Source organism: Hyperolius riggenbachi, chromosome 2 (assembly GCF_040937935.1).
Source record: "Hyperolius riggenbachi isolate aHypRig1 chromosome 2, aHypRig1.pri, whole genome shotgun sequence".
Lineage (NCBI taxonomy): Eukaryota > Metazoa > Chordata > Amphibia > Anura > Hyperoliidae > Hyperolius > Hyperolius riggenbachi.
Window position 1 is genome coordinate 343,204,672 of NC_090647.1, and position 13,808 is coordinate 343,218,479.

At 43.6% G+C, this 13,808-nt stretch overlaps 1 protein-coding gene across 2 annotated transcripts in view; it reads right to left on the minus strand.

The window, feature by feature from the left end:
- Positions 1 to 13,808, minus strand: part of FOXP4 (forkhead box P4) — a 114,327-nt gene that overhangs the window by 25,467 nt on the left and 75,052 nt on the right. For both annotated transcript variants that reach the window (XM_068269506.1, XM_068269507.1), the window contains exons 8-13: positions 8,919 to 9,026; positions 6,011 to 6,098; positions 5,498 to 5,581; positions 2,156 to 2,357; positions 1,680 to 1,756; positions 1,497 to 1,598 (exon numbers count right to left, since the gene is read on the minus strand). In XM_068269506.1, coding sequence (XP_068125607.1) covers positions 1,497 to 1,598; positions 1,680 to 1,756; positions 2,156 to 2,357; positions 5,498 to 5,581; positions 6,011 to 6,098; positions 8,919 to 9,026 — 661 coding nt within the window. The remainder of the gene's footprint in view (positions 1 to 1,496; positions 1,599 to 1,679; positions 1,757 to 2,155; positions 2,358 to 5,497; positions 5,582 to 6,010; positions 6,099 to 8,918; positions 9,027 to 13,808) is intronic.

The following is a 13,808-nucleotide window of genomic DNA, read 5'->3' on the forward strand; positions in this document are numbered from 1 at the left end:
AGACGCACCCAGGTTTATGGGGTAAAAACCAGGAAAAAAAACAACTAATCCTAGGTGAGTCCATGGTCAAGGAGTGTCTTATGGACCTTTCCTCCCCCCCCCCCCCCAAAGATGTCTCTGTCTAAATTACACTTACAAGCTACACCCCTGCTGCCCCCATAGCTACACTGCACTACACAACACCCCCTATCCCCCCCATCTACATTAATCAATCACTACAATAACATGTCAGGTTCTCACCAGCCCCATGGTGGCAGTAGCTGGGTCCAGTCTGGGTGTCCAGGATGCAAATCATTCAATTGAGGTGAGCAGAGGGGAGGCAGCAGTGCGATCCATAGTAGCAGCTGTAATTACCCGCAGTACTTTACCTTTGATCTTAATCTTTAATTATGCCCCCCAGCAGCCTGATCCTTGAAGTGGCTGCTGTTATTACCCGCAGTGCTTTACCATAATCTTAATCTTTAATTGTGCCCTGCAGTGCTTTACCATTGATCTTTAATTGTGCCCCGCTGCGCTACCTTTGATCTTTAATTGTGCCCTGCAGCGATTTACCTTTGATCTTTCATTGTGCCCCGCAGCAGCGCGATCCGTCTGCCCCGCAGCAGTGAGATCCACAGCGCTTCCAAGCGGCATTGGAGCAGCCGCTGTAATGATTTTCAGCGACTGTCACGTTGTACGGCTGCCTCTATCTTCATGCCCAGCATTAGCGCAATCCCAGCTGACAGGCACATCTTCGGCCGCTTTATTGGCAGAGTCCTCAGAGGCTTCCGTACTGGGGCGCCCTCTCATGACCTGCGGCGCACGTGGTCATGAGAGGGCGCCAGTACACAGGGCATTACGGAAGCCTCTGAGGACTCTGCCACTAAAGCGGCTGAAGATGTGCCTGTCAGCTGGGATTGCGCTGATGCTGGGCATGAAGATAGAGGCAGCCCTACGTGACAGTCCCTGCAAATCATTACAGCGGCTGCTCCAATGCCGCTTGGAAGCGCTGTGGATCTCACTGCTGCGGGGCAGACGGATCGCGCTGCTGCGGGGCACAATGAAAGATCAAAGGTAAAGCGCTGCGGGGCACAATTAAAGATCAAAGGTTAAAGCGCAGCGGGGCACAATTAAAGATCAGTGGTAAAGCACTGCAGGGCACAATTAAAGATTAAGATTATGGTAAAGCACTCCGGGTAATAACAGCGGCTACTTCAAGGATCGGGCTGCTGCGGGGCATAATTAAAGTTTAAGATCAAAGGTGAAGTACTGCAGGTAATTACAGCGGCGTGGAAACACTATAGATAGCGCTGCTGCCTCCCCTCTACTCACTTCAATAGAATGGAAACAAGTGCCAGGATAGGTAGGTTTGTGCTACATTCGGACTATAAGACGCAGTACCTTTTTTCCCTACTTTTGGGGGAGAAAAAGTGCGTCTTATAGTCCGAAAAATACGGTATATACTGTATATATCTAGAATAAGAGCGTCATATACCATTGTGTGTTATCCTACGTACCTTCCATGTGGCTGTGTTTCTCCGGAAATAGGCAAACATGCGGGTAAACCAGTTGTAGATCTCATTGAGAGTCAGCTGCCTGTCTGGTGTGTCTAGAATAGCCTGCCCAGAAAACATTACAGCTGGGTTACGTATTTACAATTTAACAATGAAAAAAATGCAGTCTTGTCTCTGAGCTCTTACCTGGCGTATGAGTGAGGCATACGTGAATGGTGGGCGGACTTCTGCATTTTTATAAAACTCCTGATTCTGTGCAAGCTCTAAAAGACAATAAAGGAAAATTTGATTGTGGACATACAAAAAGACAATAAACTGCAGTTTTTTCATCATTTATAGATTTTAATCCTGCTTTAAGCACCAGAGATGTCTTTTGCCCATTTTGCATATTGTGATCACTGTGATTGGCTCACAGTGATCACAAGGTTAGGAGTCAATGCAACTGGTGTATAGAGCTCAGCTATCACTAGGACAGCTGAGAAATTACAATAAAATAACTTTTACATTAAGTATTTAGAAGAGCTAATTCTAATACACATAAGTAACTAAGATTAATTACAATTGCTTAAAGTATATTTGAATATTAGCACAGTACCAATAGTAATAGTGTTAGGAAACATTCATCTAATAAATAACATAAATGAAAGGAGAACTGTTCCCACCTGAAGATATTGGTGTGCAGAACTTATCAACTATCCTTCTTCGTACAGGACCAATGCTAGATAGGCTGGAGGAGCTGATCACGGAGGTGCCTGCTCTCATTGGAGTGATGGGTGCTGTTGCTGAGGTTGGGGGTTGTGGTAAGCCATCGGGGTATATATCTGGGGACATTTTGTTGAGGGAGGCACTGGAGACCAAGTTAAGCTGGAAAAGGAAGAAAAAGAGACCGCAATTTAAATGATGCAAACATCTACATAAGTGACAATATATATATATATATATATATATATATATATATATATATATATATATATATATATACACACACACACACACACACAAAGACAAATAACATTTTTATCGCGCTTTTCTCCTGGCGGACTCAAATATATATATCGTGGTCACGTTATGTACCCGCTGCTTAATCCTGTGTGTGCAGGCTCAATTATGCACTTACAAATTAGACTCTTTGGGGCTGATATACTAAACCCCTGTATTTACGTAAGTAAAGAAGCACACATTGACCACATAGCGCATCTCAAATTATGTACACAATATGGGTTCTGCCTTAACTACTTAACAACCTCCTTACGCCGATAGGCGTCGGCAGGTCTCAAGTGGATTTACATGGGAGCGGCCTTTCCATGTCAGTTCACGGAGGGTGTCTCCATGAACAGCCTGCGAGCCTCCGATCGCGGCTCGCAGGCTAATTGTAAACACACGGGGAAGAAATCCCCTGTGTTTACATCAATACGGCGCTGCTGCGCAGCAGCGCCGTAAAGGAGATCGGCGACCCCCGGCCTCCGTTTGGGATCGCTGCAGTCTGATAGGCTGAAGCCTATTAGAGGCGGAGCAGGACGGATCTCCGTCCTGTGCCGCCCAAAGCCTACAGGAGAGGGAGGGAAGGAGAGGGAGCGCAGGATATCGCTGCGGAGGGGGGCTTTGAGAAGCCCCCCCCCCCCGCTAAACACACGTAGCCGGCGGCGATCAGACCCCCCCAGCAGGACATCCCCCTAGTGGGGAAAAAAGGGGGGCAAGTCTGATCGCCCTGCATAAAAGCTGATCTGTGCTGTGGGCTGGAGAGCCAACGCTGCACAGATCAGCCGAAAATGCGCTGGTCCTCAATTAATAATGCGCATTATACCATTTCTGCAATGCACATAAAACTTACAAGATGAATGTTATATACTGCCCTACACTACTTGTGTAAATACTGATTTTTACATTGTACCACGGTTTAGAGTGCTTTACCACTACTAGTGTTTTGTGATATAATCCAGATTGCTAGCAGATTGCAAAATCACGTTGACTGGTTTCCTTTAGCGCGATCCATTGTGGTACGATTTTCTCCCTAACGCAATTGTCATCCTGCCACATTCTCTGTGTGATTCAGCCCCTATACTTTGATACTTTGCATAGGACCTACGCAAGCTTGACCACCTACGCAACCTTGACCCTAGGAAAGCCTCAGGCCCGGACGGTGTGACGTCGATCTGTCTGAGGACGTGTGCAGACCAGCTGGCCCCTGTCCTCACCTCCATATACAACAGATCTCTTACGGAGGGCAAGGTCCCCTCCTGCTTCAAGAGGTCCACGATTATCCCAGTCCCCAAAAAGACGGGTAACACTGATCTCAACAATTACAGACCAGTGGCCCTAACCCCCACCATCATGAAGATCTTTGAACGGCTGGTCCTTGCCTCCCTGAAGCACTCCACAAATGCCCTCCTTGACTCACATCAATTCGCATACAGGGCAAACCGGTCGGTGGAGGACGCCATCAACATCAGCCTGGCGTACATCACGGAGCACCTCGACAGGCCCAACTCCTACGCCAGGCTCCTGTTCTTGGATTTCAGCTCTGCCTTCAATACCATCTGCCCTGACATCCTGCTTGCCAACCTCGCTCAGCTGGGAGTAGCCCCCACCCTCTGCAGGTGGATCGGCGACTTCCTTTTCAATAGAACGCAGAGGGTCAAGCTAGGCAACTGCTACTCCAAGGTGAGAACTACCAACATAGGTGCTCCGCAAGGGTGTTTCTTGTCCCCGCTCCTGTTCTCCCTGTACACCAACAGCTGCACCTTAACTGAGGACTCTGTCAAGGTCATCAAGTTTGCGGATGACACCACAATCATTGGACTCATCAGTGGCAAGAACGAGGATGCCTACCACAGCGAGGTAGACAGGATCTGCAACTGGTGCACAGATAACAACTTGGTCCTCAACACAGCAAAGACAGTTGAACTGGTTGTGGACTTCAGGAGACGCCCACCCCCTCTCCACCCAATTCTCATAAGGGATACTGAAGTCTCCAGGGTCCCCGGCGTTCGGTTCCTCGGCACAACCATCACTAAGGACCTAAAATGGGGGCAGAACACCACCATAACCCAGAAAAAGGCACAGCAGAGGTTATTTTTCTTGCGCCAACTGAGAAAATTTGGCATCCCACGCGAGTTGCTCAGGAGCTTTTACACTGCCACTGTGGAGTCCATTCTTTGCTCATCCCTCATCGTCTGGTACGCAGGGGCATCTGCTAGCGACAAGTACAAACTTCACAGAGTAATCAGCACTGCAGAAAAGATCGTCGGACTGCCACCCCTCGATCTCCTCCACACGGCCAGAATGAGGTCGAGGGCTACCAAGATCTCGACCGACCCCTCCCACCTGGGCAGTCGGTTCTTCAAGCTCCTTCCACTGGGCCGCCGCTACAGGGCTGTCCCCACCAGAACCACCAGACGCTGGAGTACCTTCTTCCCCCAAGCGGTACTCCAACTGAACTCAAACCTTACATAGTAGCTTGTGTTTTTCTTTCATGCATATTTCCCCTGATTGATTGAATGCCTCACTATGTTCATGTTTATGTTCAAGTTATGTAGCACACCCTACGCCGTATGTATGTAGGTCTTATGTATGTATGTACAAACTCCATGCCATGTGCTCCAAAAACAATTCCGGGTATGTCTCTGGCATACTTGGCGAATAAAGCTGATTCTGATGCAGTAAAATCACACAGCAATCGTACCGCTATGCGATTTCCCCTGAAATTTGGCAATTCCAAGCTTGTCCCCCCCCATGCATATCACAAACTCAAAATGCACCACAATCGCACCATACACCCGACGGATCACGGCAAAGGAAATTGGAAAGAAATGCAATTGCATCACAGCACAATTGCGATCAGGTGTCCTAGTAAAAAAGAGCCCTTAAAGAATAAACTGCTTTTGCTTAATTTGTGAGCTGGAAGCTGATTGGTGGCACTGGGATACTGCTCCAATTTTCTATGCACCCATCTTGAGAAGTTAAGCTTGCAAAGTGTATGTGATGAGGAGATGATGAAGACTTACTGGTTGGCTGAAGGGTTTTGGTTCAGATGGTCTCATGTGTAGATGTGTCATCATGGCTTGCAGACGCTCACTTTCTTTTGCCAGCTATTGGGGACACAGTTTGTTAGTCTACAAATCCAATGTCTCATACATAAAGACACGTAATCATTATTAATTAATGCATATGGCTATATTTGCTTTCCATTCTATAGTGACACTCATTGTCCCATATCTCTGATTACAACAAATTCATATAGCAGCTGGATTGCCTTGGGGAGGATTTAAAATTACAGGAGCCAAAATAAATGGGACAAATTTTTTTCAAAGATTAAAACAACAGCTACTGATGCTCTCACATAATGTGAGACATGTTTGTGTGTTCATGGTAATGTCAGTCATTAAAACATATTCTGCCAGGGAAACAAAAAGAAGTAACTAACTCGAAGGTCTGAAACTATTTTACAGATATGATATAGATTCAGCATATAATAAGCTACTATACATGATATGCGCCATGCCATATCACTTACTAACCTGTATTTCCAGTTGCTGTACCACCTGCATCTGTACCCTGCATTGTGCTGTGCTGCGGTCATCCAATGCATGTTCCGTGTTCAGATGCCTGCACAATTCACAAACATATTAATCACTAGTGAGGGTGAAGATTGTGCATATGTAATTTTACCATAAACATACAGGTGACGCTTCAAAATGGGAGGAAAAGGGTACAAATAGCCCATGGAACATGTTATGGACACTAGGCTCATCGCCACCTCAGATTCAATGGAATGGGGAAACTACTCCCATGCATGTTGTGGTATGCTTGGGGGAAGACTTAGGGCTCGTTTCCACTATCGTGAATCCGCATGCGTCCAACGCATGCGGATTCGCACATGTAATGCAAGTGGATGGGCCTGTTTCCACTGTAGCATTGTTGAGGTGCATTTTTTTCAGCGGTGAAAAAACGCACAAAAGAGCTGCAGAATTTGCCTGCGAGTGGAATGCATGCGAATCGCATGCAATGTATTTAATAGGGAAATCGTATGCGGTTTCCCCATGTGTTTTTTGCCGCGAATTCGCATAGGTACCAATGTAAATTCACACAGGCAATGACATGGCTAAAATCGCATATACCCTCACCTATGCGAATTCGCATGCGAATTCGCGGTAAAAAAAACGCATGGGGAATCGCATCCGCATGCGATTTCATCAGCGGTGGAATCCAGGCGATTCCGCACCGCAATAGTGGAAACGAGCCCTGATAGGGAAATCGTATGCGGTTTCCCCATGTGTTTTTTGCCGCGAATTCGCATAGGTACCAATGTAAATTCACACAGGCAATGACATGGCTAAAATTGCATATACCCTCACCTATGCGAATTCGCATGCGAATTCGCGGCAAAAAACGCACAGGGAATTGCATCCGCATGCGATTTCATCAGCGGTGGAATCCAGGCGATTCCGCACCGCAATAGTGGAAACGAGCCCTCAATAAAGGTACCTCAGAATGTCCACCCCCTCCATGGTATGTACCATGCGGGTTACAATTGCAGATTGGTGGGATCTAAATAATACCGTATACTTTATGAAGAAGGACTCGTAACATTTTATCGTTGTTGTTTTTTTTTATTAGTATGGCTTGGAGGGAATTTTCCTTTTGAATTTTTACTAGTTCACGTCACAGACCAACACAAATCCCCAGTGAGAAATTAAAATTCCCATTTACAGATTTCCTGATAAGTATTATGGTGGGTTGTAATGGTGGCAGACACCAAGTAGGACGTTTCGAGTAGAATAATAAAACAGAAGGACAGAAAAATAGAAGAGAACAACAAAGAGAGAAGGACACAAAACAGAAAAAGAAGTATAGAGGTGTAAAAAGATGGCTACAGATTAAAGGGGCACTATTGCTAAATTCTTCTTTTTTTTACCCTTTAGCGTACATATGAGTTGTTGTAGGATTGATTTTACACATTACTTAGTCTTTTACCAATGTATTTGGTTACTGGCAATAAACATATTGAGGCATGCATTGACGTCAGTACTTTTACCTTTCCGACGCCAATGCAGCCTAAACCATTCTGTAGTAGGGAGGCATCTTTTACTGGATAGTGTGAATTCGTTATCTTACACCCCTCTGGCCATTTCAGTTATTATTTCCCACCTTGTAACTGTACTAACGAACAGTTACTGTACTCACAGCAGCCACCGTAAAGTGAAGAACGCGGCCTCTCCTCCGTGCAGCGTCAGTTGTTGCTGTGTGTGGATGTGTGGAAAACATACGCTGCCCGGCCGCCAAGGACCCCCTTTTCCCTAAGCTGGCAGTGGAACGGACACCCATTGTTGTCCGTTTCCATGGTAACCTGACCGGCTTTCCGATCTGCACAATGTAGCGGCGGCATGAAAGAGCACTGCACCGAACAGAGCAACACACAGCTGCAGCGCTTTTGTGTGTGCTCTTTCATGCCGCCGCTACATTGCGCAGATCGGAAAGCCGGTCAGGTTACCGTGGAAACGGACAACAATAGGTGTCCGTTCCATTGGCAAAAGACATTACCAATGGTAAAAGACTAAGTAATGTGTAAAATCAATCCTACAACAACTCATATGTACACTAAAGGGTCAAAAAAAGAAGAATTTATCAATAGTGCCCCTTAAAATAGATGAGTATGTAAGGAAATAGAACAAAATGGGATTTTCATATCTTATTAATATAAACGTGATTTATTTCAAATTAATTTCAAGTTTACCCTTTTGTTAAAAATTCTACGATTGTGCCCAAGTAACCTGGGTGTACCCTTATAACGAGGCTCCCAGGTTCCATCATAAGCCCCCAAACCCTACCCTCAAATGCACAGAGGTATTTACCCCCACCTCTCCAAGTGCCCTTAACACTGTTAAAGGGCAATTTACAAAGGTGGAGGGGGTGAAGAAGGCTCTGCCTCCACCATCTTTTAGTAGGGTGTCCTCCAATGTTATGGACTGTGTAGATTGGTACTGCACAATAGGCACAACATCACACTGAAGGGCCCTGCCGTACCTGGGTTATAGCAACCTGCTTGGGGATCAGGGAGTTAATGAGGCTTGGGGTATACTTTTCATTTAAAATAAATATTATTTACATTAAAAGACCACTCGAATAGAGTCAAAGCATTATGGGGACATTTTATAAACATTTTATTTGCCAAATGCATCCTCCTACATTGTAAATGTATTGGTACAGCAAATTAGCTTGCTATTGAGCAGGTGATCACCACCCTGCTGCTTTTGCTCAGGATTCAGATTGGTGGGTTCCCTAACAGCCATCGCAGGCTGCATGTTTTTGCTTGGTGAATGTATACACAGCAGTTTTTGGCATATACACCTTTACTGTGCTTTAGTGAATCACCCTCTTCAGTTTACAAAGAAATGCACTGCGAATGCACTAATAACTTATACTTACTTTATAAACTGTCCCATATCCTCACAGAGCGCTTCACAGCCTGGCCATCGGCATTCTCCATGTCCATAAAGGGGGTGTGAGTTGGGAGGCATCTCATACAGGGAGGAACTGCAAAAGAAAAATATGGTAAAAAAAGCACACATGGAAGGAAAGGACAGCTGGAAATTACATTTGTGTACCCAGTCAAGCAATCTTATAGGACTCCTGAAGTGAGAGGGATATGGTGGCTGCCATATTTATTTCCTTTTAAACAATACCAGTTGCCTGGCATCCTGCTGATTTCTGTGGCATCATTAGCGTCTGAATCACACACCTGAAACTAGCATACAGTTAATCCAGTCAGAAACATCTGATCCGCATGCTTGTTCAGTGTCTATGGCTAAAAATATTAAAGGCAGAGCATCAGTAGGATAGCCAGGCAATTTGCATTGTTTAAAAGGAAATAAATATAGCAGCCTCCATATTCCTCTCACTTCAGGTGTCCTTTAAGCAGGATCTTCTTAGATTCTAAGATCTAAGATTACACATAACAGAAACATTTAGATTTAAAGCAAACCAGAACGCTATATGCTCATGCAATTATACAAGACTAGTGCTCTAAATTATTTATATATGTTTTCACATTTTTCTGTGGCATCTAACCACTCTGACCATTCCTGCAGAGATCATTTCCTTTATTCTCTGGGTGCAGCCATCTTGCTTTTCAGTAATCCAAGAAGAAGACATAAATTGCTGTCAATCTCCACTCTAGCCTGGTAACACCACAGTCAGCAATTCACTGATGCCATCCATCAATAGCTGAGTGTGGAGAGCTAGGAGTTAATCTACACACTGCCACTGTTATCTGCTGAGCTCCCATGGCAGCAGAGGTCTGTGTGCTAGAGAATCCTGTGTGAGGGAAATAGGTCATATCACACTTCCTCAAGGATGGAGGGCAGGTGACTGAAGAGGTTTGCAGCACAGATGAGGGACAGAGCTGGATCAATGTGATAGGTAATCTTTGAGATCTGGAAACCTGCAAATGACAGAACTCTCCTGAATGCAGCTGTATGCATGGAAACAAAAAATGCTGTGTAATCCTACATAAATGTACCTTACGTACGCAAATAAAAGGGTTTGTGTTTATTTTCTTTAAAAGCTATTAAAGGCTTCACTGACTTGTCTAGGTTGGGAAATACATCAAAAAGGATAACATAAAGGTATGGCAACATTACCTTTGAATCCCAAGGTCTGTATAAAGGACAAGGGAAATCAGACACATGTGAGGAGAAAAGATTTTATCATCCGTATAAGAAGTGGCTCTTCATGCTAAGTATGATTACACAGTGAAATGCCGAACCATAAGAGGTAGTAATGGCAAAATCAATGACAAAATATATAAAAGAACTATATGAGTTTCTTATAGCTAATTATATCCACAGTTATAATTAGTAAGGGGTAGTAAATTCTGATTCAGGAAACTGATCCAGCTTTGAGACATCGGGAAGAATGTTTTTCTCCTCCTTGTGAATCAGAATTAGCTTGTTTCCCATGAGGTTTGTTTTTTCAGTCTCTGGTCCACAACAGCTGAGGTATGCTAGGTTTACGTCGCTGGTCGTGTGTTGCTCTTCTGTGTAGTTAACCACCACGTAACTATTCAAGTATACTAGTTTCATTTAGTCATTCATTTAGTCAGAACAGCTAAATACCAAAAAGAACACTACAGCTAACTCCAAAATACCTTAAGCCAGAGCCCAACAAGCTGAGCGCTAGTTAATCTGGATGTCCAATTTCATGCATATCTTAAAGAGACTCCGTAACAAAAATTGCATCCTGTTTTTTATCATCCTACAAGTTCCAAAAGCTATTCTAATGTGTTCTGGCTTACTGCAGCACTTTCTACTATGACAGTCTCTGTAATAAATCAATGTATCTTTCCCCTGTCAGACTTGTCGGCCTGTGTCTGGAAGGCTGCCAAGTTCTTCAGTGTTATGGTTCTGCTATGAACTCCCCCTTCTGGCCCCTCTCTGCACACTGCCTGTGTATTATTTAGGATTAGAGCAGCTTCTCTCTTCTCTCTTATCTTTTACAAGCTGGATAAATCATCCTCTGAGCTGGCTGGGCTTTCACATACTGAGGAATTACAAACAAGGGCAAAGCTGTTTGCAGGAAGAAAAGAGCAGCCTGAAACTTCAGTGCATGGGGGAAAGAAACACACAAATGATCTCTTGAGATTCAAAAGGAATGCTGTATACAGCCTGCTTGTGTATGGATGTATTTTCTATGTGTGGACATACTGTACATCAACCTACTTCCTGTTTTGGTGGCCATTTTGTTTGTTTACAAACAAACTTTTTAAAACTGTTTTTAACCACTTTTAATGCGGCGAGGAGCGGCGAAATTGTGACAGAGGGTAATAGGAGATGTCCCCTAACGCACTGGTATGTTTACTTTTGAGCGATTTTAACAATACAGATTCTCTTTAAGACCCAACGCGTTTAAGAAACCATTCAAAGTTCTGGGGATTAACCAGGGAGTTTGCGATGAGAGGTTAGGCCCCGTTTACACTTAATCAGTTGCTCTCAGTTATAACTGAAAGGACAACTGATTTTCAAAGTAATGCCCATGTTTCCCAATGGCTCAGTTCACACTTAATGTGTTTTGACTGAAAGCTTTTTTATAATGCACTGCTATGGAGAAGAAGAAAAAATGCATACCAACTGATTAAGTGTAAATGGGGTCTAAGTATCAGGGCCTCTGTGTATGATATTGGGATCAGGTAATGGTTAGATGAATGTACAGTATATTACTTAAATATGGTTAGGTTAGTTATAGATATTTTAAACGGTGGAGGTTGGTGCTTGGCTACAGTTCAGGGTTACGCAACAGGAAGTGAACCGTCAGGCATCCAGTTACATTTAAACCTTTTGAGGGGTAGCGGTTAGGATGTGTTTACAAATATTGTTGGGTACAAGAGGTGGTTGAGGTTAGCATTAGGAACAGGGCAATGGGTTAAGTTAAAAGAAACCTGAAGTGAGAGGGATATGGTATATTTATTTCCTTTTAACCATTTCAGCCCGCGGGGATTTTTCACCTTATGCATCAGAGCAATTTTCACCTCCCATTCATTCGCTAATAACTTTATCATTACTTATCACAATTTATTGATCTATATCTTGTTTTTTCCGTCACTAATTAGGCCTTCTTTGGGTGGTACATTTTGCTAAGAATTATTTTTTTGTAAATGCATTTTAACAGGAATATTAAGAAAAAATCATTATTTCTCAGTTTTTGGCCATTATAGCTTTAAAATAATACATGCTGCCATAATTAAAACCATTGTATTTTATTTGCCCGTTTGTCTCAGGTATGACACCATTACATTTTGTCCCTATCACAATGTATGGCGCCAATATTTTATTTGGAAATAAAGGTGCATTTTTTCAATTTTGCATCCATCACTATTTACAAGCTTATAATTTAAAAAATGTACGTAGTATACCCCCTTCACATGTATATTTAAAAAGTTGAGATCCTTAGGTAACTATATTTTTTTTTAATTGTAATTTTTTTTCCCATTAAAAATGTTATTTGGGTAATTTTTTGTGTTGGGAAATAAACTGTTAATTGTTAATGTTATAATGTGTGTAAATTGGCTTAAAAAAATGTATGTAGATGTAGTTTTACTATTTGGCCACAAGATGGCCACCTTGTTTTTTTTTTTTTCTTTTTACCCCGTGCTTCTCGCTTCCCAGAAGCACAAGGAAGACGAGGAAACTTTTTTTTGCACAAAGACTGCGGCCTCTGATCGGTTTTTCTGCTGGGGACTTAGATCGGTGAACAGGAACCATGTTCCTGTTTACTGATCTCAGGGCTACCGGGGAACGGCAAGGGGGCACGCGCAGAAGCGCGCCTCTGCAGCAGAGCAGCCGCCTGGACGTGATGATCACGTCCGGGAGGCTGAAATCGTTAAACAATATCAGTTGCCTGGCAGTCCTGCTGATGTCTTCGATTGCAGTAGTGTCTGAATTACACACCTGAAACAAGCATGCAGCTAATCTAGTCAGACTTCAGTCAGAGCATCTGATCTGCATGTTTGTTCAGTGTCTATGGCTAAAAGTATTAGAGGCAGAGGATCAGCAGGCCAGCCAGGAAATTTGCATTGTTTCAAAGGAAATACAGTGGGTTGCAAAAGTATTCAGCCCCCTTGAAGTTTTCCACATTTTGTCACATTACTGCACAAACATGAATCAATTTTATTGGAATTCCACATGAAAGACCAATACAAAGTGGTGTACACATGAGAAGTGGAACGAAAATCATGCACGATTCCAAACATTTTTTTTACAAATAAATAACCGCAAAGTGGTGTGTGCATAATTATTCGGCCCCCTTTGATCTGAGTGCAGTCAGTTGCCTATAGACATTGCCTGATCAGTGCTAATGACTAAATAGAGTGCACCTGTGTGTAATCTAATGTCAGTACAAATACAGCTGCTTTGTGAGGGCCTCAGAGGTTGTCTCAGAGAATATTGGGAGCAACAACACCGTGAAGTCCAAAGAACAAACAAGACAGGTCAGGGATCAAATTATTAAGAAATTTAAAGCAGGCTTAGGCTACAAAAAGATTTCGAAAGCCTTGAACATCCCACGGAGCACTGTTCAAGCGATCATTCAGAAATGGAAGGAGTATGGCACAACTGTAAACCTACCAATACAAGGCCATCCACCTAAACTCACAGGCCGAACAAGGAGAGCGCTGATCAGAAATGCAGTCAAGAGGCCCATGGTGACTCTGGACGAGCTGCAGAGATCTACAGCTCAGGTGGGAGACTCTGTCCATGGGACAACTATTAGTCATGCACTGTACAAAGTTAGCCTTTATGGAAGAGTGGCAAGAAGAAAGGCATT